The 25,281-nt window shown below is 41.2% G+C and overlaps 1 protein-coding gene across 2 annotated transcripts in view; it reads left to right on the plus strand.

Moving 5' to 3' along the window:
- Nucleotides 1–25,281, plus strand: part of kcnab2a (potassium voltage-gated channel, shaker-related subfamily, beta member 2 a) — a 69,819-nt gene that overhangs the window by 41,926 nt on the left and 2,612 nt on the right. For both annotated transcript variants that reach the window (XM_034532236.1, XM_034532237.1), the window contains 12 exons: nt 14,103–14,146; nt 14,485–14,522; nt 14,818–14,897; nt 18,380–18,424; nt 18,999–19,043; nt 19,260–19,303; nt 19,577–19,663; nt 21,061–21,146; nt 21,480–21,600; nt 21,706–21,800; nt 22,967–23,087; nt 24,867–24,955. In XM_034532236.1, coding sequence (XP_034388127.1) covers nt 14,103–14,146; nt 14,485–14,522; nt 14,818–14,897; nt 18,380–18,424; nt 18,999–19,043; nt 19,260–19,303; nt 19,577–19,663; nt 21,061–21,146; nt 21,480–21,600; nt 21,706–21,800; nt 22,967–23,087; nt 24,867–24,955 — 895 coding nt within the window. The remainder of the gene's footprint in view (nt 1–14,102; nt 14,147–14,484; nt 14,523–14,817; nt 14,898–18,379; nt 18,425–18,998; nt 19,044–19,259; nt 19,304–19,576; nt 19,664–21,060; nt 21,147–21,479; nt 21,601–21,705; nt 21,801–22,966; nt 23,088–24,866; nt 24,956–25,281) is intronic.

Raw genomic sequence — 25,281 nt, forward strand, 5'->3', positions numbered from 1 at the left:
AAAATTCATATGGTTTAGTAAAGACAAGAAATCAGTCGTCACATGGTTTCAGTAGCCATGAAAAGCTGTGGCAGGGTATTAAAGCCTAAACAATATAATGCGGGATGAATGTTTTATGTAAGTAAATGTATTCTATTTCACCCCATTGCTCGACTATCATAAGGCATGCTGATGTCGGGGAAGTGTTCCCATATCTAGCTGAGGCCGGAGTTTTGTCAAGCTTATTTTATGGATTTATGTGAATCACAAAACTGACACACTATCTGTGCAGCCTGAGCTCCTGTCCCTAGCCTCGCCCACTTCTCAGTACCTTTCCTATGTCACGACTCCTGTGGGGCCCTGGAGCAGAGCCGAGTGAGCCGCGACATCACGTTTCCACAGCACTCTGTGAGTGCATGGACTGTACCCTGTGGACGCCATGTCGGACTGCTCTTAAGCTCAACTGCTTTGTCGAAATTAGTGGCGAGCGAATGGCATCAGCATCAAATGTGTGCAGGACATAACGCTGCAAAGGTGACGAGCCCATCGATCTTGCCCATATGCTGCCTCGGCTGCCACTGCAGAGACTTCTATGCAGTCACATTAATGCTACATCAGGGGCGTCCTGTTAAATCGCTCACACACTTCGTTAAAGGAGGGAGAATTTGCTAGGCTGTCTTGAGCTTCGCTTCTCTGCTCTCTTCACACAGTGTGAAATTTAAATCATATCTTAGTTGAATTAAACCACTTCTCCCCTCAGGGCTCTATTTAAGTCTCGGGACCAAAGGTCATGGCTCCAAGAATAAAGCTGTCAGTTAGCAATCGCCTGTTTTCTAGATTTCTATGATGGAGGTTGCTTCCTCGACTGCTTTACAATACATGTCTGCTCCTGATGGCATCTCTTTTAATTATTTCCTAGCACACTCGCTGGTCCACTCAGATAAGCTTCACTATTATATTACTGGGAGCGTGTGTCTAATCTTCTGTCCCTTCAATCTGCATCCACTTTTGCATTTACTCCAATTACTGTGGTGTTTACTTTCAACCTCCACCCATCATCATTTTGTTACCACTCACCTCGTCTAAGAATGCTCTCATTGTTCATTAGATGAGTATCTAATAACCATTAATAGCAGATGTTATACGGGAATGTATTCATGTGTTTTATTATGCAATTTTAATTATTTTTAAAAAAAACTTGGGAATCCAAAGGAATTAAGGAGTATGGACAAACCCAGGGTGCCAGTTCAGTCTTAGACAGCCCTGCCTTTAACATGTATTTACACAGATAAAGTTACATAATGCATATTTCATGGGCAGTTGAACACACCCACGTGAGAGCCCCCTTTCCCAGAGCCATAGGCTATTGCAAAGTCCTGACCAGTGAGTATTCAGCTTCCTCCTTTTTCTTCTGACGGATAAACTATATTAGCACTGCAGGGCATCAGACAGACCAAAAAGAGAAAACAAATATAAATAAAATGCACTACCCTTTTCTTAAGAATGTTGCTGTAAACACAGCAGATTTCCATGCCTTGCTCTCTCACGCTGCTGTAGCTCTCTGATTATTCCTCCTCATAGCTTCTCTTTATATCCCTCCCACCACATTCCCTCTCCCTCTCTCTCTCTCTCTCTCTCTCTTCCCCCCTCCCATCTCTTGCCTGTGTGCAGCTTTACGCTGAGCACAAGCCATACAGATGTAAGTTTAAGCCAGGCAAGTGAATATGAGGTTGCCCTTTTGCTAACGTGCAGTAGTATTCAGTAGAATATCCAGCAGCCAGCACAACTGTCAAGGCGGACGCAGAAGGCGAGATGAAAACCTCCTGGAACTGTGTGTTCGTGTTTTATTCTCTCCATCCCTTTGTGTGGATCTATGCTTTTCCACTCTTAAAGCTTGGCGGCAAGAGGTGTTATCTCTACCACTGAGCTCAGCTTTAAAAGAAAATTGCAAGACTCTAAATCTGCCTGTCAGCCTCTGATGAGCCTCTGATTAAACGATAAAGCGAGAGGAGGACACCCGGATGAATCAAGGAAAAACTTGCAGAGGGAAATTTACACAAGCTTTGATTAGTTTTTTTGGAAATCTGTTTTTTAAAAGATTTAAAGCTTTGTACTTGTACCTGCATTTTATGTATCTGAAGTCTGCAGTGATTGCATATTTGATTCTCACAGCAGCTGAGACAGATGCTGTATTGTTGTGCTTGTATTTGGACTTCTTTTGAGGATTTTGTCTTCACCTGATCAGCGGGCCGTCACTGTTTGAATCCATTCTGATCTGCCCTCCCAGCCTCCTGCTCCTCTTTTTTTCCTAACGAATATTGTGAGATTAGTCACTTTAGCGACTGGGCAGTGATTTCTAAAGGAGGCGCGGTGTGTGTGTGTGTGTGTGTGTGTGTGTGTGTGTGTGTGTGTGTGTGTGTGTGTGTGAGGCTGGATTCGGATTAGGTGGCTCTTACAGACTGATCCTTCTCACGCTTCAAGGTCCTCAAACATTACATCTCTGGGAGTTAATTAGACTATCTTCTATTGGGACGACCGGCCAAAAGCCAGGATGCAGGTGTCATTAGTGTGTACGGACCACCGTGGGGGGGTGAGCCGCACCACGGAAGACCGGCTAAACCGACAGAACGCCAACAGCCCGAACACAGGCACCCGCAGCAAGTTCAGAGCCGTGGCGATGGTGGCTCGCAGTCTTGGACAGCTCTCTGTTCAGAGTGTGCCTTCCTCCAGCGAGCAAAGCATGAGGACTGGCATGAAGTATAGGTAGGGCATGTTTGGCCATAAGGTTTTATGAAGACTTATCTAACATGTTTAAATTTTACTGCAGTTAAAGAAGATTTTCATTCATCAAATTCCTCTTTGCTCCAGCTACAATTCATCACAGAGATCACTGCCCATTTGTCCAATTTTCTATGGTACTGCCAAATCCCACCTGGCAAATATTGATGATCGCTATTATAACAGTAACTCATTAATTAACCTACTTGCTTTCACCTCAGATCTTAGGTGGAAAGATTTACAATTTATATTTTTTGCTGATCTTTGTTCTTAAACTCATTGGCATGTGATTTAAATTTAGCTTGTGGCCATTGATGTACAGTAAGCTGCAGTCAGCTGTAATGAGGAAATTGATTAGTATTTTCCCTAGATTAGATTGGGTGCAAGAATACTATTATCATACATTTTTCTTTTTTACCTTAGACTGATAATCCCTTAGTTTTTGATTAATTACAATGTAGGTTTATATTGATTATCATCACTGCAGATATTTTTGTTGAATTTTTATATATATATATATATATATTATATAAATTATTTGAGTCATTTGTTGCTATTGAAGTAACCCTTGCTTTCATTAAAGAGTGTCCGTGACATGCTGTGAAAACAAAAACTCACAACATCGTATGTTGACATAACGCTGCACTGAATATGTATCGCACCCCTTCAATTGGTTGATTACTGATTACTGCTGTATTGTGGTATTTACACTTTCACATTTAATATTTAATGAAAATGATTGAGCTTTTTTGTGAGTGGAAACCCAAAGAGACATAAAGACTAATAACTGTTTCTACCACACACCATATATTTAACATTAAGGCAAAGTTATACTTATATGTATGGCAAAATGCAAATATCTTCCATTTGTGTGGTGAATTACTCCAAATAGTGCACATTTTACACAATGGCTGAAAAAGGAGAGAACACTCTCTCAATTCACATTCAAGCACAGAGTAGAAGAGTGAATGACAATTGAATAGCAGAGGACACACAATCTGGAGGCAGCGTTGGTGAGTACTTTTCCGCATGGCACGGTACAGTGTGTTATGATCGGCAGCAAGCTGTCTCTTTATATGCAAGATATCCATCCGTAGTTATTTCTTTTTTTAAAAACTCCCTTTGCATAACATTAGGCTTACCTTTATGTGACGGCGAGACGAACGGAATCGATAAACTACTTGTTTTACGCTTACTAAAGTCACCATAGTGAGAGAGACAGACAGAAAACAGCAGATGATGGGAGAGAGAGAGAGAGAGACTGCAGCAGATATGTCACAATTTAGGATAAAGACTTGTACTTTGAATGTAAATAAAGAGCGTGCATACAAAGCATCAGTATATAGAGCTTGTTCATCAAACAAAATGGACCCCACATAACAAATCCCAATTTAACCACTTTCCATTCATACTCTATTCATTCTATTTAAGCAACTTAATCATATCAAAAACTCTTTAATATCGTAACTTCCATGTTTCTAGCCTGGGTTTGAGTCGTGATGTTACAGAGGCGTACTGTCTTTTTTTTCTAAAAGGTTTTGCTAGTTCTGATGATAGAAAATTGAGAACACTGAACACACTTCTTGACTGGAGAGTGATATTATATATGATGTGTAAATATCTCTTTCTGTTTGTATCAAAACTGCAGCAGAAAGCTCACAATATAGAGGCCAATGAAGATTCAGAAGCTTGTGAGCTTTTGTCTTGTTTTTAACCATTTTATTGTATAAATATTCTACAGGAGCATTTCTGTTGTATATTTCTACTCTTCTCTTTACATGATTGTCATTCAAGTGGTAGATGATTTCTGATATAACTATTATTATTGAAATCAACTGATTTCAGTATTTTTCCAAGTCCCAAAATGAAATGAGCCTTTTTAAGCAGAATCAGTGCTTCGTTGACTGCAGAATTAAGATTGGGCATTGATTTGAAGAAACACATTACCCATCCTCAGTAGTGTTGTCAGATGTGACATAACAATCCTTTGCATCTGATTTGCTCGCGGCAGCCTCGCCATGTTTGCTCGCTGTCATTATTGAGGCTAATGATATTGAATGAGTTAAATAATTTTCAGCTTGCGGGGGCCAGCGGGCTGTTTGTGTTCTTCGCTTCCCCAGTGAAGTCCAAAGTACATAACGGGCTCTGTGTTTGTGAACCAGACTTGCATCTGATGTAATCTGAAGGTAATGTAGGCCTAAATGCAGCATGCGGCGCAGAGATGCATGCACCGAGGCTACGACATTGTGTGTTGTGCTTTTGTAAAAATGCGACTGAAAGGGAAGGAAGCAGAGAGTGAAAGAAAGAAAGGGAGAGTGCTACGGTTAATGCTGGTGGAGGCACTATGCCCAAGAGGAAGTACAGTAGGCTGGAGTGATCTGTGCTCATGTCACTGTGTATCTTTCAAACATGCCTCTCAGAGTTTAAGCTTGCAAGCCCTCTAACAAGGCTAACATTTATCGTTTCATCCTTGAGCGCAAGGATTTTTTTTCTCCGTTGAATTTAGTTTGGAGTTTTTCATTTTGCCATTTTGACAGTTGAGGAGGTTAGTGGTTTTATAACTGTTCCACAGAAGAATACTGTTAAAGCTTATCTGCCCCAGCAAAACTTTCCGCGATTACCCCCACTGCAGAATAGCGGTGTGGAATTCAGATCAGCCTCATTTGCATACGGTCCTCTCCGTTTCCTTGAAATCTCGAATCAAGTCTGTCAGTCTTCATCCATGGGCAAGGATGCAGGTTAGGTAGGAGGTGACCTCCCCCACAAGGTCAAAGAAACCATCAAAGTAAAAATCTTGTCAAGGTATACGGAGGGATTGTGATGGCTGTAGTCGACTGCCTCACCACAGACTGAGTAATTGGTTAATGTGACACCAATGATATGACTGGTTAAAATCATCAAGCTTGACTGTGAGAGCCTGCACCTCCTCCGTGGAATGATTTAATGGCTTCAGTCAGGACTGAATTAATGATGCACACAAAATGGCTTATGATTATGTAAAGTAGTCTTACTCAGGGAATGGTAGAATATCTGAGAGATTGGGAAGGCAGTGCAGGTAGGGAGTCAATCCCATAAAGCCCCTGCTTTTCACAGTCCGATTATCAGCTCTTCTACCAAGCACCAAACCCAGGAAGGGTCTTGAGGGAATGAGTACACTTATAAAGGGACACTTTTATTTGCCTAGGCACTGCAAATAAACTGCTGAAGAGTAATGCGGAGGTCAATACGTTTGAAGACGTATCACTTTTTGGTTGGACTGCCATTTCTGTGTTTTCTTTTTTCTTAAACTGCTTTTGATATCATTTGTGCTTTAGGAGGATTAATTTTTTGTCAACGCACGGTAATGTTCTTAGTCGCATTTTGTTTGAGCTCCACAGTTCGGCTGTATTGCACTCCGTATCAGTTACTGCTGTGGCCATGTAAATCAGAGCTGACTCTCCTGGTGTAAATCTACAAGTAACTTGCCTGAGCCCAGACTGTCAGTGGGATTCCTCACATCTCTTGACGTCCACTTTTGGTTGTAAAGTGAATCACAGCAACAATTAATACTTACCGGAAGTGTTGATGGCATTTAAATCCCACCAGTGTGTTGTGTGAAGCTGTGATGTATCATTATAAATTACAGCGATAAGACCTTAAAAAAGCCTGTCCCACCAGTTCTGTTTTCATCTAGTGCACCTTGAAGTATCTTGATGTAACAGATGGCAGAGTTTATCTAGTCAGAAATGGGAGCAGAGTGTCAAAGATTTACAAATGGAATGTCTGCTTATTAATGATTAGTATATAGGTTTAATGTTTCCTCGTTGCATTATTAGCTGCAATTGCAGAAAATAACTCATCATAATGTTTTTGTCCTGAGCATCATCTTTTTCCCTAGTATTTTGTTACACAAATTCAAAAGCATGCATCGTTCAGGCTTTGCGTGACAAAAGCTGTGGGTGTGAGATTTTGGGCGTCATGAGTGTGGGTGCATGCTGGGACGTTTTCCTGCATTCTGAGGGCTCTTCATCAGGGAACCAGCTTTCTACAGCCTGCACTCCCCCTTGAAATATGAATCATAAATACATTGTGTTAGTTGAACGGAACACACATACAGGAGCCACTCTGATGTTAACACTGAGACTCATCCACAGCACAGATTTCAGGCCCACAGATTTCAGGCCCACAGTAGCCACTTAGGTACCATCTTAAATGTGCACAGAAAATGCACCATCTGTTTGCTCTCGGCGTGTAGAGGAGAACGGTGCCAAATGGTGGGATGGTTCATTTATTGATGGAGGCTTGCGTTCCTCTGTATGCTTTGTCTATGTTGGGGTATAATAAAGCGAGTAAGATGGGAGGGGTTGTTGTGGAATATTTGCTTATGTGTCTATAAGGGTGTCATCATGTGACGGACACACTTGCGTTATGTTGAAGGAGAAAATGAAGACAGCTGTTCCTTCTTTGCCTCACTGATGGACTTTAGTGTGTGTGTGTGTGTGTGTGTGTTAGCACCACTCATTTCTCTCTGCATGGTATTTTCTTAAATGCTTTAGAAATAGCCTATATTTATTATTTATTTTGTGGATTGCTAAGAAGACTAGTCCTTTATTCACTCACTTTCTAATTTGTAGTCAGTCAGTTTATACTGTTTCATAATATATATGTGGGCAGGAATTATATTTAACTTAATGATTTAGTCCAAAGTTCAGTAGATGTCCACAGTTATATGTTTTGAATGTTGTGTGTCAGATTATTATATTCATAAAGCTGCCACCATAGGCCTTTATTCTGCTTAAATTAAGGGGATGGGTTTAGATTTACAAATGAGCACCAAATCAACAGACTGGTTTTGACAGATTTGTGTTCAGCATTTATTTCTGCATGAGAGGCACTTGAACTGCATGTTATATAATGTGCGATTGAGGAAATAATGTAGCACGAGTCGACGTGAGGCTGTGCTGTTCCAGGAGGCCAGAGTTTTAGCTTACTTCAGAGTAAGAGAACAGGCCAGCAGGGGAACATCCCATGTACCCTGCAGCATCATGCTTAGTCGTGTGCATATTTAACCTCATCAGAATTTATTTTAAGCAGCCGGCACAAGGCAGTTTGCTCTAAATCAATACAGTTGCCAACGGAATCCCTTTTTCATCAGCAAGGTGATCTAATACAAGCTAATTGGAGCTAGTTGTTACAGTTTGAACATTTTTATATATATACCTCTATCTTATGATTGAAAAAATGTACATCACAATTCCCCAAAGCCCACAGGGACATCTTGAAGTGTCTTGTTTTATTCTGAGCAACGATCCAAAATCCATAATAGGAATCATAGAAGACTAAGGAAACCAAACACTATAGAAATTAAATAAAAATGCTAATACCAGAAAATTTGGCCATTTTAACTCCAACACTGACTCATAAAATATTGGATTGTCAGTGAATATATTCCTGCAATTAATATATAGCTTTTGGCTATATTTAAAATTTAAAAGCATGTCAAGATGTTGGAGCACAACTCTGTGTGGCATCACAAATATCGTATTATAAACATTGCTAAGACTAGGAACTACAAGGTTCGAGTAAGTTTCTCCCTCGTTCCTCTCAAGCGTAAAGCAGACTATTTTCCAGCCCTGTGGGCACTGCCAGATTTATCCCCAGACTAGAGCCTTTGAAAACACCCGAGTAAGAAGTAAAACAAATTCAGCCTCAGGGAAACCCTCTGAGCCGACAATCTGTTTATGCCCGAGTAAAAAAGAAATAAACTGCCATTGACAGCTATCTTGAAAGTCCCAGTGAAATGAAAGTTAGAGCGTCTGCAGCTTCTATGCTGAGTATTCTCCACTACAACAGAATAGTTGAGCAGTGAACAAAAATTCAATTCAATTCAGTTTATTTTGTATAGCCCAATATCACAAATCACAAATTTGCCTCAGAGGGCTTTACAATCTGTACATAAAACAGGGATTGCTTGATTGATGATATATAGCCTGGAAGTGATCACATTCAACATGTGTTACTGACAACTACATATAGAAGGCAATGTTGTGAAAAAAGTGTAATAACCAAACTGAAGTCATTGAAACAGTCTCGGCTCTATGTGGTTCTTGTATTTGTCCGAAGACCTGCCTTTTGTCTGTAAGAACACACTTACTTTAGTTTTGACTATAATGACTTAACCTGACCACACTTAAAGAGAATCATGGCTGACACTAAATGTGAATTTACACAATTGTCCTTGGTATGTTTGATTGTTGTGTGTCTGGGCTGCACGGTGGTGTAGTGGCTAGCACTGTCGCCTCACAGCAAGAGGGCCGTGGGTTCAATTCCCGGTCGGAGCGGTCCTTCTGTGTGGAGTTTGCATGTTCTCCCCGTGGCAGCGTGGGTTCTCTCCGGGCTCTCCGGCTTCCTCCCACAGTCCAAAGACATGCTGCAGGTTAATTGATCTCTAAATTGCCCATAGGTGTGAATGTGAGAGTGAATGGTTGTATGTCCCTACATGTGCCCTCGATGGACTGGCGGCCTGTCCAGGGTGTCCCCTGCCTTCGCCCTATGTCAGCTGGGATAGGCTCCAGCGCCCCCGCGACCCTAATGAGGATAAGCGGTATTGAAAATGGATGGATGGATGGATGGATGTTTGATTGTGTAAGATTTACATATGTTTTGCTCTTCATAATGTACCAGCTTAAACACTTTTTGCAGTCGTAGCTTTATTCACATCATTAAGTGTCTGTTTGATAACTTCACAAGATAATAGATCCTAGGCCATGTCCACACGACTATGTTTCCATTTTAAAAACGCATATCTGGACGTTTGTATACGGAGAAGTTCAGAAACGATGACATAGACGCCCGCGTTCGCTACTTGATTGGGTCTTAGGAGTCACGGCGTGTCCTGTACAGCAAAGACATCGGGATATGAATTATTAATTAGGGTGCTTTAGAGGTGCTGGTATTTTTAATTTTTAATTTATTTAGTTCTGACAGAGCTGTTTCCTCGTGCTTCCAGTCTTTATGCTAGATAAACAAATTGTTCCCTCCCTAAGTCTTTGAAAGAAAACAGATAGGAGTGTTTCCCAAAACAGTTTAACTCAGGAAACCCTTTACCCATTCACCTCCAGTCACAACTTGCACCCCCGCAAATCTATTTTGGGCTTGATCTGAAACACGAATTTAGTTTTTGTGTTTTGAGAAAAAAAAAGGTCATCCAGCTGGCAACAAGTAAATAAAGCCTTGTGGCAGAATTCTGAAGAATGAAGTGCACAACCATTCATGCTTCATGCCAGTGAGGGGAGTGGAAGATGATTGGATAAATAGTGCATGCTTGTTACCGTTCAGCTGACAAGCTGGTAACATTTTAATTCTCGGGGGGAAATGTTGCTTTAATGTGTACAAGTGGCTTTTGTCAGGATCACACTTATCCTCCTCTATTTTATTGTCTAGTCGGGACGTTTCTAATCTAATATTCTCAACCGCCGCTCTTTCCTAAAAGTGGATTGGATGTTCCATAAACATGAATGGAGGAGGAAACCACCTGCAGCCAACATGAGCTAGTGGCATTCGGTCTGTGTTTTTTCTGAAGTTGAAGCCACGATAGAGGTAGTATTAATAGTTCTGCTTGGTGAACATATCTCTCAACACGTTCCTTTTCCAGCTCTGCGACCTTGTTTCCTCATTCATCACCCTGTCCTGTCCTGTCCTGTCTGCTGACATTGACTTTAAGTCCTCTCTCCCACTCAGTCTACCGACTCGATGCCTCCGGTCCTTCCGGATGCTGTACTCTCACACTGTACCTTTGACACCTCCGTTCGCCAAGAGCGAACTCTTAACGGGATAGTTTTGGTATAGCGCTTTCAATTGGCAAAGAAATGATGTAGATCTGCTCCTACGATGCTCTGTATGAGTTATGATTTAAAAACGCGCACGGTAGTCTGAACTCGTCACAGACTCTCATTCCTGAGGATTTGTTTTTTTTTGCTGGAGCGGCAGATGTGTCTTGTCGGAGTGTTTAAAGTAACACAACATACTGTTTTGTTTTTTCGTGTCAACTGTACGAGCGACCAGTCGGTTTTGTGTTGGTTATTCAGTAGTGATCATGCCGTTTTCATGCGTGCTGTGCATGTGCCTTGTATCACTGACATGCTTGCTATTTATCTGTCCTTGAATGTTTGTCTTGTTTGGTTAGTAAAAGGTTCTGCACTATTCAGGATATTATTTGGATTCCATATTGACTCATGAATCACGTAGTTAACTGTGCTTAAATATCACTAACTATAGGCAAGAATAAATAGAATATATCTTTCTTTTTTATATTTAATATTTTTCTTCCAGAGACGACAACCCAATCAATCAGTAATACATGGCTGAAGGGTCAGATGACCTCTGATATGACTGTCCCTGTTGACGTTAAAGGAAAATAGCCTCCATTATTTTTCCACAAGTCAGCTTCCATCAATGGCAGCCAAAGTTGTCAGCAGAGCTGAAAGATTGACGTAAACAAGCGGGATTCATTGTGTCAAGCTGAAGTGAAATGGAACCTGTGTGTAAACAAGCCCCAAATAGATCTCCAAGCCACCCGTAATCAAATAAACCAACAGACCAAAATGAAAACCGTGCCTTGTCCACTTGAGCTTCAGGCTATTGGGATCAGAAGGCTAATGTTAGAAAGGTCTCCTAGTATATCAAAGTAAACAACCGGACTGGACATGTGCTATGGTCACTATGTGTCTCATCAGGCTTTGTGCCTGCGGCTGCAGTGCTGTGGCGGTCCAGTGCTGTGCCGTGTCTCCTTCATCATTGAGGAGGGTGTGAGATGACTTTACCGTTGTGGTTCATATCTGCTGAGGCTCAGCAGCAACCTGACACCCAGCTGCTGGCCGGCCCTGGCACAGGTTCACTGCAGCAACGCACAATGCAGCAACGCACAATGCAGTATTCAAGGCCAGTCTAGTACAATATTGAACACAACAATTTGCTGACAAAGGGACATCCTTACAATAAGAACAATTGCAATGGCAATCCTGTGTGTATTCCGTTACCCTGGTTACTTCTTTTTTTCCTTTTTTTTTTATGCACTGGTGATGTATGTGCAGTGTTCATGTTTAAAGCGTGCTTATGCAACACATACACAGTAAGCTTCACTTTGTGATAAGCCCTAACATGCTGATGAACATGGTGTAACTCATGAAGCATGTGTGTATCCAGTTGCTTCTAGTTTACAATCTCATTTGACAGGTTTACTATGCATCTCTTTCTCTGAACATGCTTGTGCACCATGTATTTACACATTAAGCAACACTAATTCATTTAATCACATTAGGATTAGGAAAATCTGGAAAAGTGCAAGGCTTCAAACAGACCCGGTGCTGAATGTACCGTTGCACTCTACAGTGTTTAGAGACAAACTCTGCTAAAGGGTTCAGTCAAGATGAACTTTGAGTGAAAAGGATATTTTGCACCAGACAAACTTCTTTGTTCGTCATTAAAAACACGTGCAAATATACTCCATTAACAATTTTAGCCAGTAAGCTGCTTTTGGTTTTGGTTATCTCAGTTTGTGACGTTGAGCAGCCGCCCCTCAAGGGGCTATTTTACTCATGCAATTAAGAGGCAGTTAATTGTAGATCAGCTCTCGTGGTTTGCCAGAGGGGACTTGTGTTAACCTTGTCACACTGGTGCACCGTAAGGGCATCTGGTCCCACTGCTCTTATCTTTCCCTCGTCTCCCTGATGACTGACCGTGTTTGCTTATAAGTCAGCGGGCTCCTCCTATACGTGACATCCTCGTGCTCTCGGAGTCAAACTATAACACGATTACAGACCTCACTGACCAAACCATATCTTTTTAATGAGGCTTTTTGTTGTAAATATGTTTGACCCCAATGCTTAACTTGCAAATACACAAACTGGATATGATTTCATTATATTTTCAATATTACTCAATCTCACTGAAACCTCTGATGACTGAAGGTTGACTTTAGTTATGATTTGATATATGTTCAGTCAGAAAACAAAGAAATGAAGGGATCTGTGGTGGTTTAGTGAAGAAAGAGTGGAACTAATGAGGTTGAATGATAAAGTGAGCATTTAACTGGATTAACTCTCACAAAATGGAACGTGTATGGAGATGCATCAAAAAGAAACCTAAAGCGTTTTAAGAGCCTTTTGTTTTCTCTCACTTAAACACAAATGTAGCCCACTTAGCCTACTTAAAGGAGATGGGATACTGTTGAGATTTACATATTTATTGTAAACGGTTTTAGGGGACTCTGTGTTCAGACCACATTAAAGTGTTTTGTTCGTCAACGCAGCAATTCAGCAATCTTATCATGGCTTCACAAAACACCCACACACACACACACAGTCTCGCAGTCATATAGCACACACACACATCTGCACACAGAACACACCTATCCTCTGTCTTCCTCTCGACTCTTTTTCATTTCAACTGTATTTCTATACAGGCAGTATATTAGATATCCTCCCACATGCTCACTTTGACTCCTGCACATGTTACATCATCTCTGATGCCACATTTCTTTTATCTTTTTACACTGCGAGCTTGAAATAGGTTGACCAGCGGTAGCACACTTCATCTGTATGTTTAATCCTTTCTGAGATCAGTGATATATTGAAACTAATATAGTCTGAAGATTGACTCCAATTTCCTCCTCAAAAAGAATATAACAAATTCAACCAGATCCGTTATTTCAGTGTTTCCTTTTATTTAAGAGCCATGGATGTCTTCGAAAATGTTAAAGGTGCTCACAACTAATGCTGTGTTGTCAGCAGTAGGGGTCCGTCTGCACTGTGATAGGCTCAGGTACGCCAGCTTTAGGAGCAAGTGGTTGTCAGTAGTCAAGCTTCCGTATTGCTGTGGGAGATATTAGTCAGATGGCGGCTGAGGGATCCTGGTGTGCTGTGACAAATTTCAGTAGATGTCATGGTGGGCCTGCTTAAGACCCACATCCTCTCTGACATTTCACCACACACACACACACACACACACACACACACACACACACACACACACACACACACACACGCACACACACACACTCTAACCCAACACTGTTACTGTCCTTCCTATATATCCAACACACTTGTCAGCACTGTATATCCAGACAAAACCCCTGTTCTTCTTAGCTTCTATAACTTTAAGTTCCCACTGCAGCAACATGCTTTCCTCACATTACAGAAGAGTGATAGGATTGTTTATATATTATTTATCAATCGCTCAATCAATTTACAAATGAGGTTTAAAGTCCAAATCTAATGGTCATAGCCACCGCCGGAGTGCAAAATAACACAAATCACTGCCACCTTAGTGCTGCATTAATGTTAATGTGATTCTTTCTGTTTTGACAGAAACCTTGGGAAGTCAGGTCTGCGGGTGTCCTGCCTTGGATTAGGTAAGAAACCTTTCCATCATGAGACACACTGAGAAGTTTAACTGCCCAACCAAAGACTTTGTCTAGCAGATTTGTGAGAGGAATTCGTAACCCCATGGTCCTTTGTTTTCAAACAAGAAGACAAGTGTTTTTACACAGAATGTAGTTCAGTGGGAAGTTCCAGGAGTAGAAATGGCTCAAATATATGATCTTCTTTTTTTTGTTTGATCTTTTCTTTTCTTGTACACTATGTGCAGTATCACTTGTGTGGAACATATATTATCTCACTTGCTCCACTGTGTGCACATGTATGTGTAGATACTTGCACTCTGACCCCACCTCCCTGTCAACCTCTGTAGGAACATGGGTGACGTTCGGTGGACAGATAACGGATGAGGTGAGAGCAGATGGACTTTGTCATCCTCCATCAGTCAAAGCTGGGGAATGGAAACCCTCCACATGATCTGGCACATCCTGGGTTGCTCTAGAAGCCTATTTTTACTTATTGGGGAAAACACATTGCCAGAGGGAGTCAAAAATCAGAGAATAAACACATGTTATAGGAAGGCACAACCACGGAGGCCTTTAGTCTTGTGAAATAAGTTTAATAGTTGAAGTCTTAACACCTCACATCAGTGGTCCCTCAACCCATCCTTCCCCTCTCTCTTCCTTCTCCCCTGATCTCTCAACAGATGGCTGAGCAGCTGATGACTCTGGCCTATGAAAATGGCATCAATCTGTTTGACACAGCAGAAGTCTACGCTGCTGGGAAGTGAGTATATCCTGTGCCACAGGTCACATAGCAGTGAGCAGTAACACCAAATAATACTAAAACAAAATGGAGGGCAGACTTCCTTTACTTGAGTACTCTGTGCCCACGCAAATAGTTTCAGTTTGATGTGCAGATGCTTTGACATCATCCTTGTACAATAGGGCTTTGTTTGAGCAAGTCAAAGTTTTTACTTTTGAAAAACATTGTGTCTTTCCAGGAACAAAGTCCTTTTGTAAGCCACAATCCATATGATCAACAGTTGTCATGGAGCCTAATTTGTTTTCAACAAGTGTACACAACAGATTTATGTCTGCAGCCTTGATCTCCGACTTTTCGTCACCACCATTGTTGCATTCACGAGGGTTCACATATTCATAGTCACGGTCTAAATTTACAGGACAGCCAGTGTTGATATTTTTAACTTCAAAAAGCAGCCTAGTGTTGCCTTATTGCTGTTTGTACTGATGCTTCAATTCCAGCATGGATTAATCTGGCTTTGTAGTAACTTGGGTGCTTTGAAATAATCTAGGGGATTATCCTTTGCAAACGGTATCTATGATTAACAGCCCCAAGCCCTTTGTTTTAATCCTCTAAGGAATAGCCGAGTTTTGCCATTATTTCTGGGGAGATGCGTCAGAGCCTCAGAAAAGAAAATCCAAACAAAACAAAAAGACTAGAAACACACAGCAGGTCTCAGTGGTTTTCCTCAGCAGCTGTTGTCTGCTGAACGTCATCAACACATGCTTCATTATTCAGGGGGTGCTTTCAACAATCGGTTTGTTGTTTTGGGATGGAGGGCCAGAAAAGGTTGATCTTTGACACAGGAGTTTTACCAACAATGACTTTGATCATCGCGCTTCCAAAAAACAGACCACAGTTTGCGAGAAAGGACAAATCCGTTCGACACGTGCAAATGTTTGTGACGGCATGTCACACGGCTCGGTATGTGTTGCACAGGTGTTAATCCTGATAACTTCCTCCAGAGGAGCTTATATTACACACACATACGCGAGAGTAGAGCAAATCACACACTTTTGCTCATCAGAATGGAAAAAAGCTTTCGTGTGAAGTCCTTGGTTCTGGCTTACTGCGACTCCTTCATTCAGTCAGACTTACAGTACATGAAGTGTATGTGCTGGTGGCTGTACAGTCGGCTGCTGTAATGTTGATTCTGTGTTGCGAGAGTGGACAAATAAATGAGGATTGTAAGCTGTGCTCACACTCCCGGTTCTGCTCGTGCACAACACATGGCAGTCGGCTGTTTGTTTTGGCATGCGTGTTCCGGCTTAGCCCGACAAAACAGAGAAACTGACATCAAACAAACAAACATTCAGCACATATAGATATTTAGATATTGATTGTGGTTCTTAACCAGCGTATCCTTTGCAATATGCAGGCTACTGGTTCTCAGAAATATAAATAAAAATGTGTAATTGCACAAATAAACATGCTCTGTGTGTCCCGTGGAGCTGCTGTTGTCAGCAAACACACATGGCAGCAAAGCATTTAAGAGCGCAATTCATTTATTTCAGGCTTAGGCATTTTGCTCTAGATGCATAGTAATTGCATGATATTGTCTGAAACCAGTGACAAATTGGAAGCATAATTAAAGATAAATCGGAAAGTAATAAAATATTGTAAATGCATGAATAATGCAACATTATGTTTATGCAGTGCACACACGCGCACACACGTTCACACACACACACTATTATGCACACAAAGACAGACACTATTGCTCTCAGGGAAGTACTTCAGTGCCCGTTGTTTCAAAAGCTGTGAGTCCTGCCGTTGGCTAGAAGTCGTGGTACTTGTGCTTTTTTTTTGGATCAGCAGATCGTACCAGTATTTTTTAATGCGTGATAAACAAGAGACACAATAAAAACCCATGCAGGGCTTAATATTAAAGCTCGACCCTTATACATACTGTATCACAATGTCCAAATGTAATGTGTAGTTTTAATGTAAATTAGCATTTTCATACAACCTTACTCATCCTTTACAAGCATCCATTAATGTGTGTGTGTGTGTGTGTGTGTGTGTGTGTGTGTGTGTGTGTGTGTGTGTGTGTGTGTGTGTGTGTGTGTGTGTGTGTGTGGTGTGTGTGTGTGTGTGTGTGTGTGTGTGTGTGTGTGTGTGTGTGTGTGTGTGTGTGTGTGTGTGTGTGTGTGTGTGTGTGTGTGTGTGTGTGTGTGTGTGTGTGTGTGTGTGTGTGTGTGTGTGTGTGTGTGTGTGTGTGTGTGTGTGTGTGTGTGTGTGTGTGTGTGTGTGTGTGTGTGTGTGTGTGTCCTTGAGCACGATGTACTGTGTGTGAATGCTTTGATCCTGATGGGCATGTCAGCACCTCGCGTGTCAGCCTCCTGCCATCAGTGTATGAATGTGTGTGGGAATGTACACATGTTGTGTAAAGCGCTCTAAGTGGTTAGAAGAGTAGAATGACAACATATAAATGCAATTACATTTCCAGAAAAATGTGTAGAATCGCATAAAATAAATGTAGTTCAACTTCTAATAACTTGTCCTGTCAGGGAGAAGAGAGGTTGGTGAAATTGGAGGGAGATGAGGATGTGAAATGTTTAATTGTTAAATGTTTATTAAGTAAAGATTTCACACCCTCCATTAATTAAGTAAATATATTTTTTCTCAAAATGAGTGACAGTTTGTTTCTCAGTAATAATACAATTATGGGCAACTCCCTCCGGGGGTAACTTAACCGCTAGCCAGGCCTGCAATTGGCAATTTATTTAATTTTCATTCTTTTAATCTTCAGATGATTTTCTTGAAAGAACAAAGAAGAGCAGAAAAAGACTAAAAAGCTGAAACTAGTGAATGTTTTGCAGCTTTGCTTAAATCATTTGCTTTAAATAATTGTGATTACCATAACCACAAGTCAGACTGTCTCGCCACTCGACACAGAACACTAATCATCATAGATGACATATATTATGGTCTTTGTAGATTTCAACAACACTTCTGACACAATAAAACACAATTTATTTTAAAACTGCATCGATTAGAGTAGCTGGCTTTATTAATCGTTGCACCCAAAATAAATCCAAAAGAAATGTCAGTGCATTGTTTTATCTCTAAGGAGCACCAAATACATTTCATGTGAAAACTGTGACAATTAATGAGACGCAGAGTAAGAGGACTGGAGAGAGATCCTACTGACGGATCTCTGCCCAGCCCTAATGAGCCCCTTATTGATCATAATGTCACTCATTAGCACCCCTGTGGCTGCTAATCAGTGACATAGTGATGGCTCCATAGCACAGCTGGTCCAAGGCTCCGTGACCTGGCAGCTAATTCACACACACCAGTCCTAAACAGGTGCTCTTTCCATTGAAAGCTCCTTTATGCATTATACAGTATGTGTTGGACTGTTTTCTTTAATTCAACATCATTCCTCAGACAGTCGGGCGTACATGCCCTTATCTTTTCAAAACTATCTGTATTTAATCTTGTCAACGTCTGCTTCACAGGGCAGAGGTGGTGCTCGGAAACATCATAAAGAAGAAAGGATGGAGGTATGAGGCACACTTAAATTGAGTTTTTTTGTTTTTTTGTTTTTTTAATTTCCGCCCCAGCCAGCATCCTTAATCTTGTATCGTATCCGTCCTTGCACATATTGGGAGGCTGTGTGTTTTGAACTGGAACTGTGAGGTAGGAAGATGAAAGATTAATGCGTGCAGTCGTGCCATGCCCACACTCCTGTGTCCCTCCTCAAAGATGCTAAATAATGGATGAACTTCTCATCCTTATCCTCTACTTTGTCTGTCCTGGACATTTGTATAGCACTGTCAGGTTATACGCCTACAAACACTTGTTCATTGGCGCCAGCCGGGTTCTGGCACAGTCACACATATTACATATTGTGGGATGTGGTTGCGCGTGACACTGAAAGAATAATGTGAAAACGTATGATTGCACTAAACGGGTGTCGGGGCATTTCATCCCAGCTGTTAAAACGTATAATATATGATTTGTGTAGACTTTAGATCTCACAAGCTCCTCCTAATCATGAGTTGTTGTTTTTTTTTGCTATACTTCTCAGTGTTTGGCAGATGTTGTAACAGATGTGTTTTCATTTTCTATTTTCAGACGTTCAACTCTGGTGATAACAACAAAGATCTTCTGGGGTGGAAAGTAAGTTTCATCTGGCTGCTTTTCTGACTCAAATGAGAACCCACCCTCCTGTGTATATATATTTTTTTATGGTCGTGGGATCATGTGTCATCCGAATTGATTTGTTGTCAGGTACTTTCATTAACATATTTGTCAGATGTATTATTTATATTGTAGGAGGCAGGTTGTGTCGTTATTCTGTTTATAAAGTAAAGTCTTTTTTTTTTTTTTTTTCAGAGCGGAGACCGAAAGAGGTTTATCCCGAAAACACATTATAGAAGGTAAGAAGCAACACCGCAGGTTATTGGATTAAATGCTGAACATGCAGTAATAAAATACTTTCTAATTGGATGCTTTGGCTTGTACGGGAATCAAAGCTTTTTTTAAAAATAATTGACCCACTCTTGGGGCTGCAAGGAAACTTTTGGGGACAATAAACAGTTTGAAAATCCTCTGCTTTTTTTTTTCAGCAGTGTTTAGATAGTTTTATAAAGAAAAATAATGTAGCACAACAGAGATTCACTATTGCTGTACTAACTGGTGCTTATTTCTAGGTTTAAAAGCTTCTCTAGAAAGACTGCAGTTAGACTACGTGGATGTGGTTTTTGCGAACAGACCGGACCCTAATACACCTATGGAAGGTAATTTTACTATTGTTGTACGTTATCGGTTTTGAATCATCACCATTTATGTCCCTCTCACACACTTAACCATGTTTTCCTTATGTTTTGTCTTATTGCACATTAAATAAATCACCTCTTTTCTGTCTCTATGACTACTGCAATGCCAAGACTCAGATATACAAACCTCTTGTAACTGAAATATCTATTTTTACATGCTGCATGTTGTCCTGATGCTTCCACAGTCAGAATGAGAATATATACTGATGCTGGGGACCTTTTTAAATGGCAGAGCGCTAACTGTGTGTGGGCTCAGCTGGTCACACAGTATGCATCTGCTCCAGTGTAGAAGTTCCCCTTTGGGTTACAGAGGTCGGTCAGAGGTCGTCTTCCTGCCTTCAGTGTGATGCTTCACTGCCTCAGCTCCTTCACAATGCTTTAGTGTCTTGTTAGTCCAAAGTATTTGGTGTTGTTTGACGTATACGTCTCGGCAATTCTTTTGCTCATCTGCCCTTTAAAGATTGCACGCAGTTCACATGGACAGCTTTGAGTTTCAGTGTTCAAAACAGTAGTTGGACCATCTGGTGTGTTTTATTCTGTCTGTAGCTGAAGGGCAGTGTGCAGAATGAAGAAGTGGTGACCTGATGTTCTCTCAGTTTACAGAGAAACCCTCTTAAGCCAAGCGCCCACTAGATAGGAAGGCTGATCTGGTTGTCAGAGACTTTTCAGAAGCGACACACCAGCGAGGTGAATAGACGGAGGGATGCAGGATGATTGAGGGTCGACGCGCCCCTGTTTTATTATTCCTGGCGATCCTGATCTTGTCTGGGACGCCCCGATCGTTATCAAACATGCTTGCTATCTTTCCAATGAAACACAATGAAAATACGGAAATTAAAGTTGGGTAATGTAGGTTTTCATTCGCCGTCACACAGGGTCAGATATGTCTGTAAAATGAAACTCCTATCTAATGGCTTTATATTTTATAGAATCAAACATGTTTTAACCCGCTCTCCTTTTAAAATACACAAGCTTTAGTCCAGCGTGTGAAGATTCTCTCGACTTACTGGTGTGAACATGCCTGTCGTCTCTTATTTATTTCACTGGGCTCTTATCTTCCCCTGTAGCATTTTGCAGCTCACAGATAATCTTGCTGGATTTTTACATCAATGTTATTTAAGTGTTTGTCATGAATAGATGTCCCCGTCATCAGTATGAATCACTCCACATTCTGATTAATAAAATCAGCTTTCCCACTTCTCTCCTGAGATTGTAAATGATATCAAATGCGTCGCTTATAAATAATACAGAACAACTTTATAGAGAAAAACAGCAGAGGACATAAAACTCGGTGAACACAACAGTCCCTCTCCTGCATGGATCATGTTTTTAACATGTTTATTTGTTTTTACTTGCAGAAACGGTTCGAGCAATGACCTATGTGATAAACCAAGGCATGGCCATGTACTGGGGAACATCCCGCTGGAGCCCGATGGAGATAATGGTGAGACTCAATGTATCTGAAGACAACACACCAAAATAATTACAGCAAATATCAATTTACAAAATAGACCAAGGATTTTTTTACTCCTGACCTTGCTGTATCCTACATGTTCCTGATCTTCATTAATGTTCCTCATATGTCGTACTTGTATATTATGACATTTTTAGGATTATATTTCACTATTTGAGGTTTTTCTGGCATACTAAACTATGTTTTTATTTAAAAAAATATGTATGACAAAATATACTTTTATAACTATACGGTGACCTTTCAATTACTTTTATGCCATACTACTGTATACAAGCCTGTTTTTGTTTCTTCCACGTCCTTTAGGAAGCGTACTCTGTGGCGCGACAGTTCAACCAGATTCCTCCCATCTGCGAGCAGGCCGAGTACCACATGTTCCAGCGGGAGAAGGTGGAGGTGCAGCTACCGGAGCTCTTCCATAAGATAGGTGAGAGCCACGATTTCAACTTGTACAGCAAGAGCCTAGTGTTTAAGGGCTCCAACTTTATGAGTCAGTGATTGTGTCATGATGGATCACATCTTTTGCTGTCAGGTGTGGGGGCCATGACGTGGTCGCCACTGGCCTGCGGTATCATCTCAGGGAAATACGACGGCCGGGTGCCTCCCTATTCCCGGGCGTCCCTGAAGGTAGTCAACCCTTGCTTGCTGGTTTCTTTCTCTGCTAATCTGTGCTGGTGTTCCCACTCTGTGTCTCCCTACTGGTTGCTGCTTGGTTTGTTTGTTCATTGTGTGTATTATGTCTTTCAGGTTCTGTAACTGTGCACACCCCGCATATGTGTGTGTTTTCGTGCCATGATCGACGCCATGCACTGTGCACCTTTTTCCAAGCTTTGTTGTTCCACACCGCCAGCTGGTGTCAACGTAACACAATTTAGTGCACGCACATGAGCACACACGATACAAACATACAAACAGAGTAATAGCAGCACAGTATGTGACCGGACGTATTTAAATTGTTTTTTTATTTAATTTGACGCTATGGATACCAACACTACTTAGACTTCAACTAAATAGTTATTTTAGGCAATATTTTGTTCAGACTATTGTTTTCCTCTCAGCATATTGGAACTAAACTGAAAAGGAGAAACAGTTTTAATGATTTGATTCAGTGAGCACTGACAAACCAAGTGGAATATGTCATCTGAAGGATAAACTTATTGAAAAAAAAAAATAATGATTTTGACACCCAGAATTTGAAGAAAAAATAAAAAAAAATTTAGGGTCAAACTGGTCTTCATCTCTGCAATACACAAAGCTAGCGCCTGACTTAATGCAACACTGTCGTTGATGTGTGTAGTGGAGTAGCATGTTGTGTGTCTGTGGATCGTGTGTCAGTGACTGTTGATTAGAGGAAAGTAGTTCTCCATTTTGGTGTTGTGCAGTACTTTTGGTGACTTGTGTGGAATGTGCTGCTACCTGTTTGGTTCAGTGTCGTCTGTGGTCTTTTGTCTCTTTGATGATTTTTCTGGTTTGTAATTTGTTACTAATAGCACTATAATATATTCTCTATACTTTGTAAACATTACTGTTTTTACCTAGCTGAGCATAAATGAATATATTTAAAGAAAATTGTCGTAGTCCGTTTAAACGGAGATTAGACCTTGAATGTTTTTTTTCCTTTCGTTATAACAATGAACAAAAAGTATGTATTTCAGTAAGTGTAGCTCTGGCATGTTTCCCTGGCTGAGGTGTAGATAGCAGGAGACAGCCACATGTTTAAAAACAGGCCCTGGTGACACAGCAGTGTGTGAGCAGGGCTGTGTTTTTGAGCAGGTGCGCCGTGTTTTCGACAGGGTTACCAGTGGTTGAAGGACAAGATCTTGAGTGAGGAGGGCCGGCGTCAGCAGGCGAAGTTGAAAGAGCTGCAGGCAATCGCGGAGCGGCTGGGCTGCACTCTGCCCCAACTCGCCATCGGTACGCAGATATACTCTGCTGCTCTCTCTCTTTCTGTCTGTCTGTCCGTCCCTCTGCCTCGGACGGGCCGAGGTCAGCATCGCTCTGGCAGCTGTCTGGTTTGACTGTTGAACTGTTGTGGTGTCGTGTGTGTGTGTGCTGTAGTTTTTTAAAAAGGGGTTTATGAGAAAGAGAGTAGGTAACAAGACAATAATGAGAAAATAAAAATTTAGTAGTGTATATTCAAGACTTAAACTCCTCTATAACTCCTCTCCTTGTCTCTCAGGGACCAATGGGCATTAATATTGATAGAATATACAGTATTTACATCTAAACAAGGATCTGGCACAGTAATGTAAATATCAACACAAAGAATGCACACGTGTTTACAGTATATCTTTGTATATGCAAGCCTGTGTTGTAAACATGTATTAAACAGTTTCCGGTGTCAGCATTAAAATAGCATCCCAGACATGAATCCAGCAGGAGACCGATATCGATTCACTGCGGGCAGGAAAGTGAGAATGTGCAAACCCTAAAGACGTACGCTGTTAAAGTGTCAGACGTTAGCGACGCAGGTGAGTAAATCTGGGGCTCCCTCGCAGTAGGGCAGTGTCATAGATTAGGTTTCACGGACCATTAGGGGACACACTAATCTCTCCCAATTACCATGAATCCTTCCAGCACACTTGAAGGCAGCAGAGGAGATTTATGTCCATCATGTAGTCCTCTACATCACTGCGGCACTCTAGTATTGAATACAAACTACATAACAATGATGGACTCCTTCCTGCCTGTGGCTTGATACTGAGGCCTGGTGCTGCTGGAGCAGGTGTTAAATCCAGGTTGAGGTTGTGAGAATAAAGTCAATAGATAGCTGCACCTGCATCAATCCATTAGAAGACCTTCAACCCTATTCTCATGTTGATAGAAGATTTGTGTAAAATTAATAATCCCACTATTTGTACAGCTAAATTCTCCATCCCTTTATGCAGTAATCTTCTTACCAGCTTATTTTCCAAAAGCATATAGTTGTATTGCATAAGACAACTCGCTATTATAATAATAGCACATCGAACAGAGAGGAGTTTTGTGTCAGATTTCTCAGAGATCACCAACAAAATAGTTTTAAGCAGAGTGCATTATTTGAATTTTAAGATACTTGTACTTTTGTATTTCCATTTTAAACTACTTTGTACTGCTACTCCACTACATTCCAGAGGGAAATAATGTCGTTTCCGCTCCACAACATTTATTTCACATATGGATGCACGGTGCATTAAACGAACCATCCTTCAGCCACAATATTACCTATTCCTTTGTCATTTTAAAATCCTGTGCAGTGATGTAAATGTAGGAAAAAGAGAACCGATATCTGATCAGTACTGCGTATCGGCAGGATACCCTGAGTGGAGGTATGATGTATCATTAAAATGCTGCTGTGCATAAACATTAAGTCCATAATAATAAATTAATGCAAGTAAACACTTAGTATTTCTCTGATGATACGTCTGCATTCTAAATGTGACTTATAAGTCCAGAGGTTTTGCTTGTAATGGAGTATTTTTATATTGTAATATTTAAAGAGTCTGTGTACTTCTGCTTTCACTACTTTGTGAATGTTAGTGTGAGGTTGTGGCCAAATTTAATTTAATTTGTATCCTTATGATTTAATTTGTGGAAAAGAACTGTTGCAGTAACTGGCGTGTGTGTGTGTGTGTGGGGGGGGGAAGTATTGAGTGTGTGTGTGTGTGCATGGTCTTGGTTGGGGTGTCATTGCTGTTTACTGGTCTCCTGCAGCGTGGTGCCTACGGAACGAGGGGGTGAGCTCAGTCCTCTTAGGGGCGTCCAACACCGACCAGTTGATGGAGAACATCGGAGCGATTCAGGTGAGGCCACAGAACGAGTGCCTTTGTACTTTTTTTTTTTTTTCCACATAGTAAATCAGTTGCTCAATGTGACCTGACCCGTTTCATAAGGTCCATATTCGTGCCTTACAATGTAACAGCAGCTTCCTCTCGTGGGTACAGCTCGGCCTCTCGGGCAGTTTGCTGCTTGGGTGCTTTACTGTACCGCGTTAATAAGGTCAGCGCAGTATCATTTGCCAGGAGGATTGGAGGCGAGCTTACGGACATTTCTTCCTTTTCTGATAAGATGCAGTTTTTTTAATGGGGTTTTCAGACCAGTGGGGGTTTACGACATTATGTCTAGCTTG

The sequence above is a fragment of the Cyclopterus lumpus genome, chromosome 5 (assembly GCF_009769545.1).
Source record: "Cyclopterus lumpus isolate fCycLum1 chromosome 5, fCycLum1.pri, whole genome shotgun sequence".
Classification (NCBI taxonomy): domain Eukaryota; kingdom Metazoa; phylum Chordata; class Actinopteri; order Perciformes; family Cyclopteridae; genus Cyclopterus; species Cyclopterus lumpus.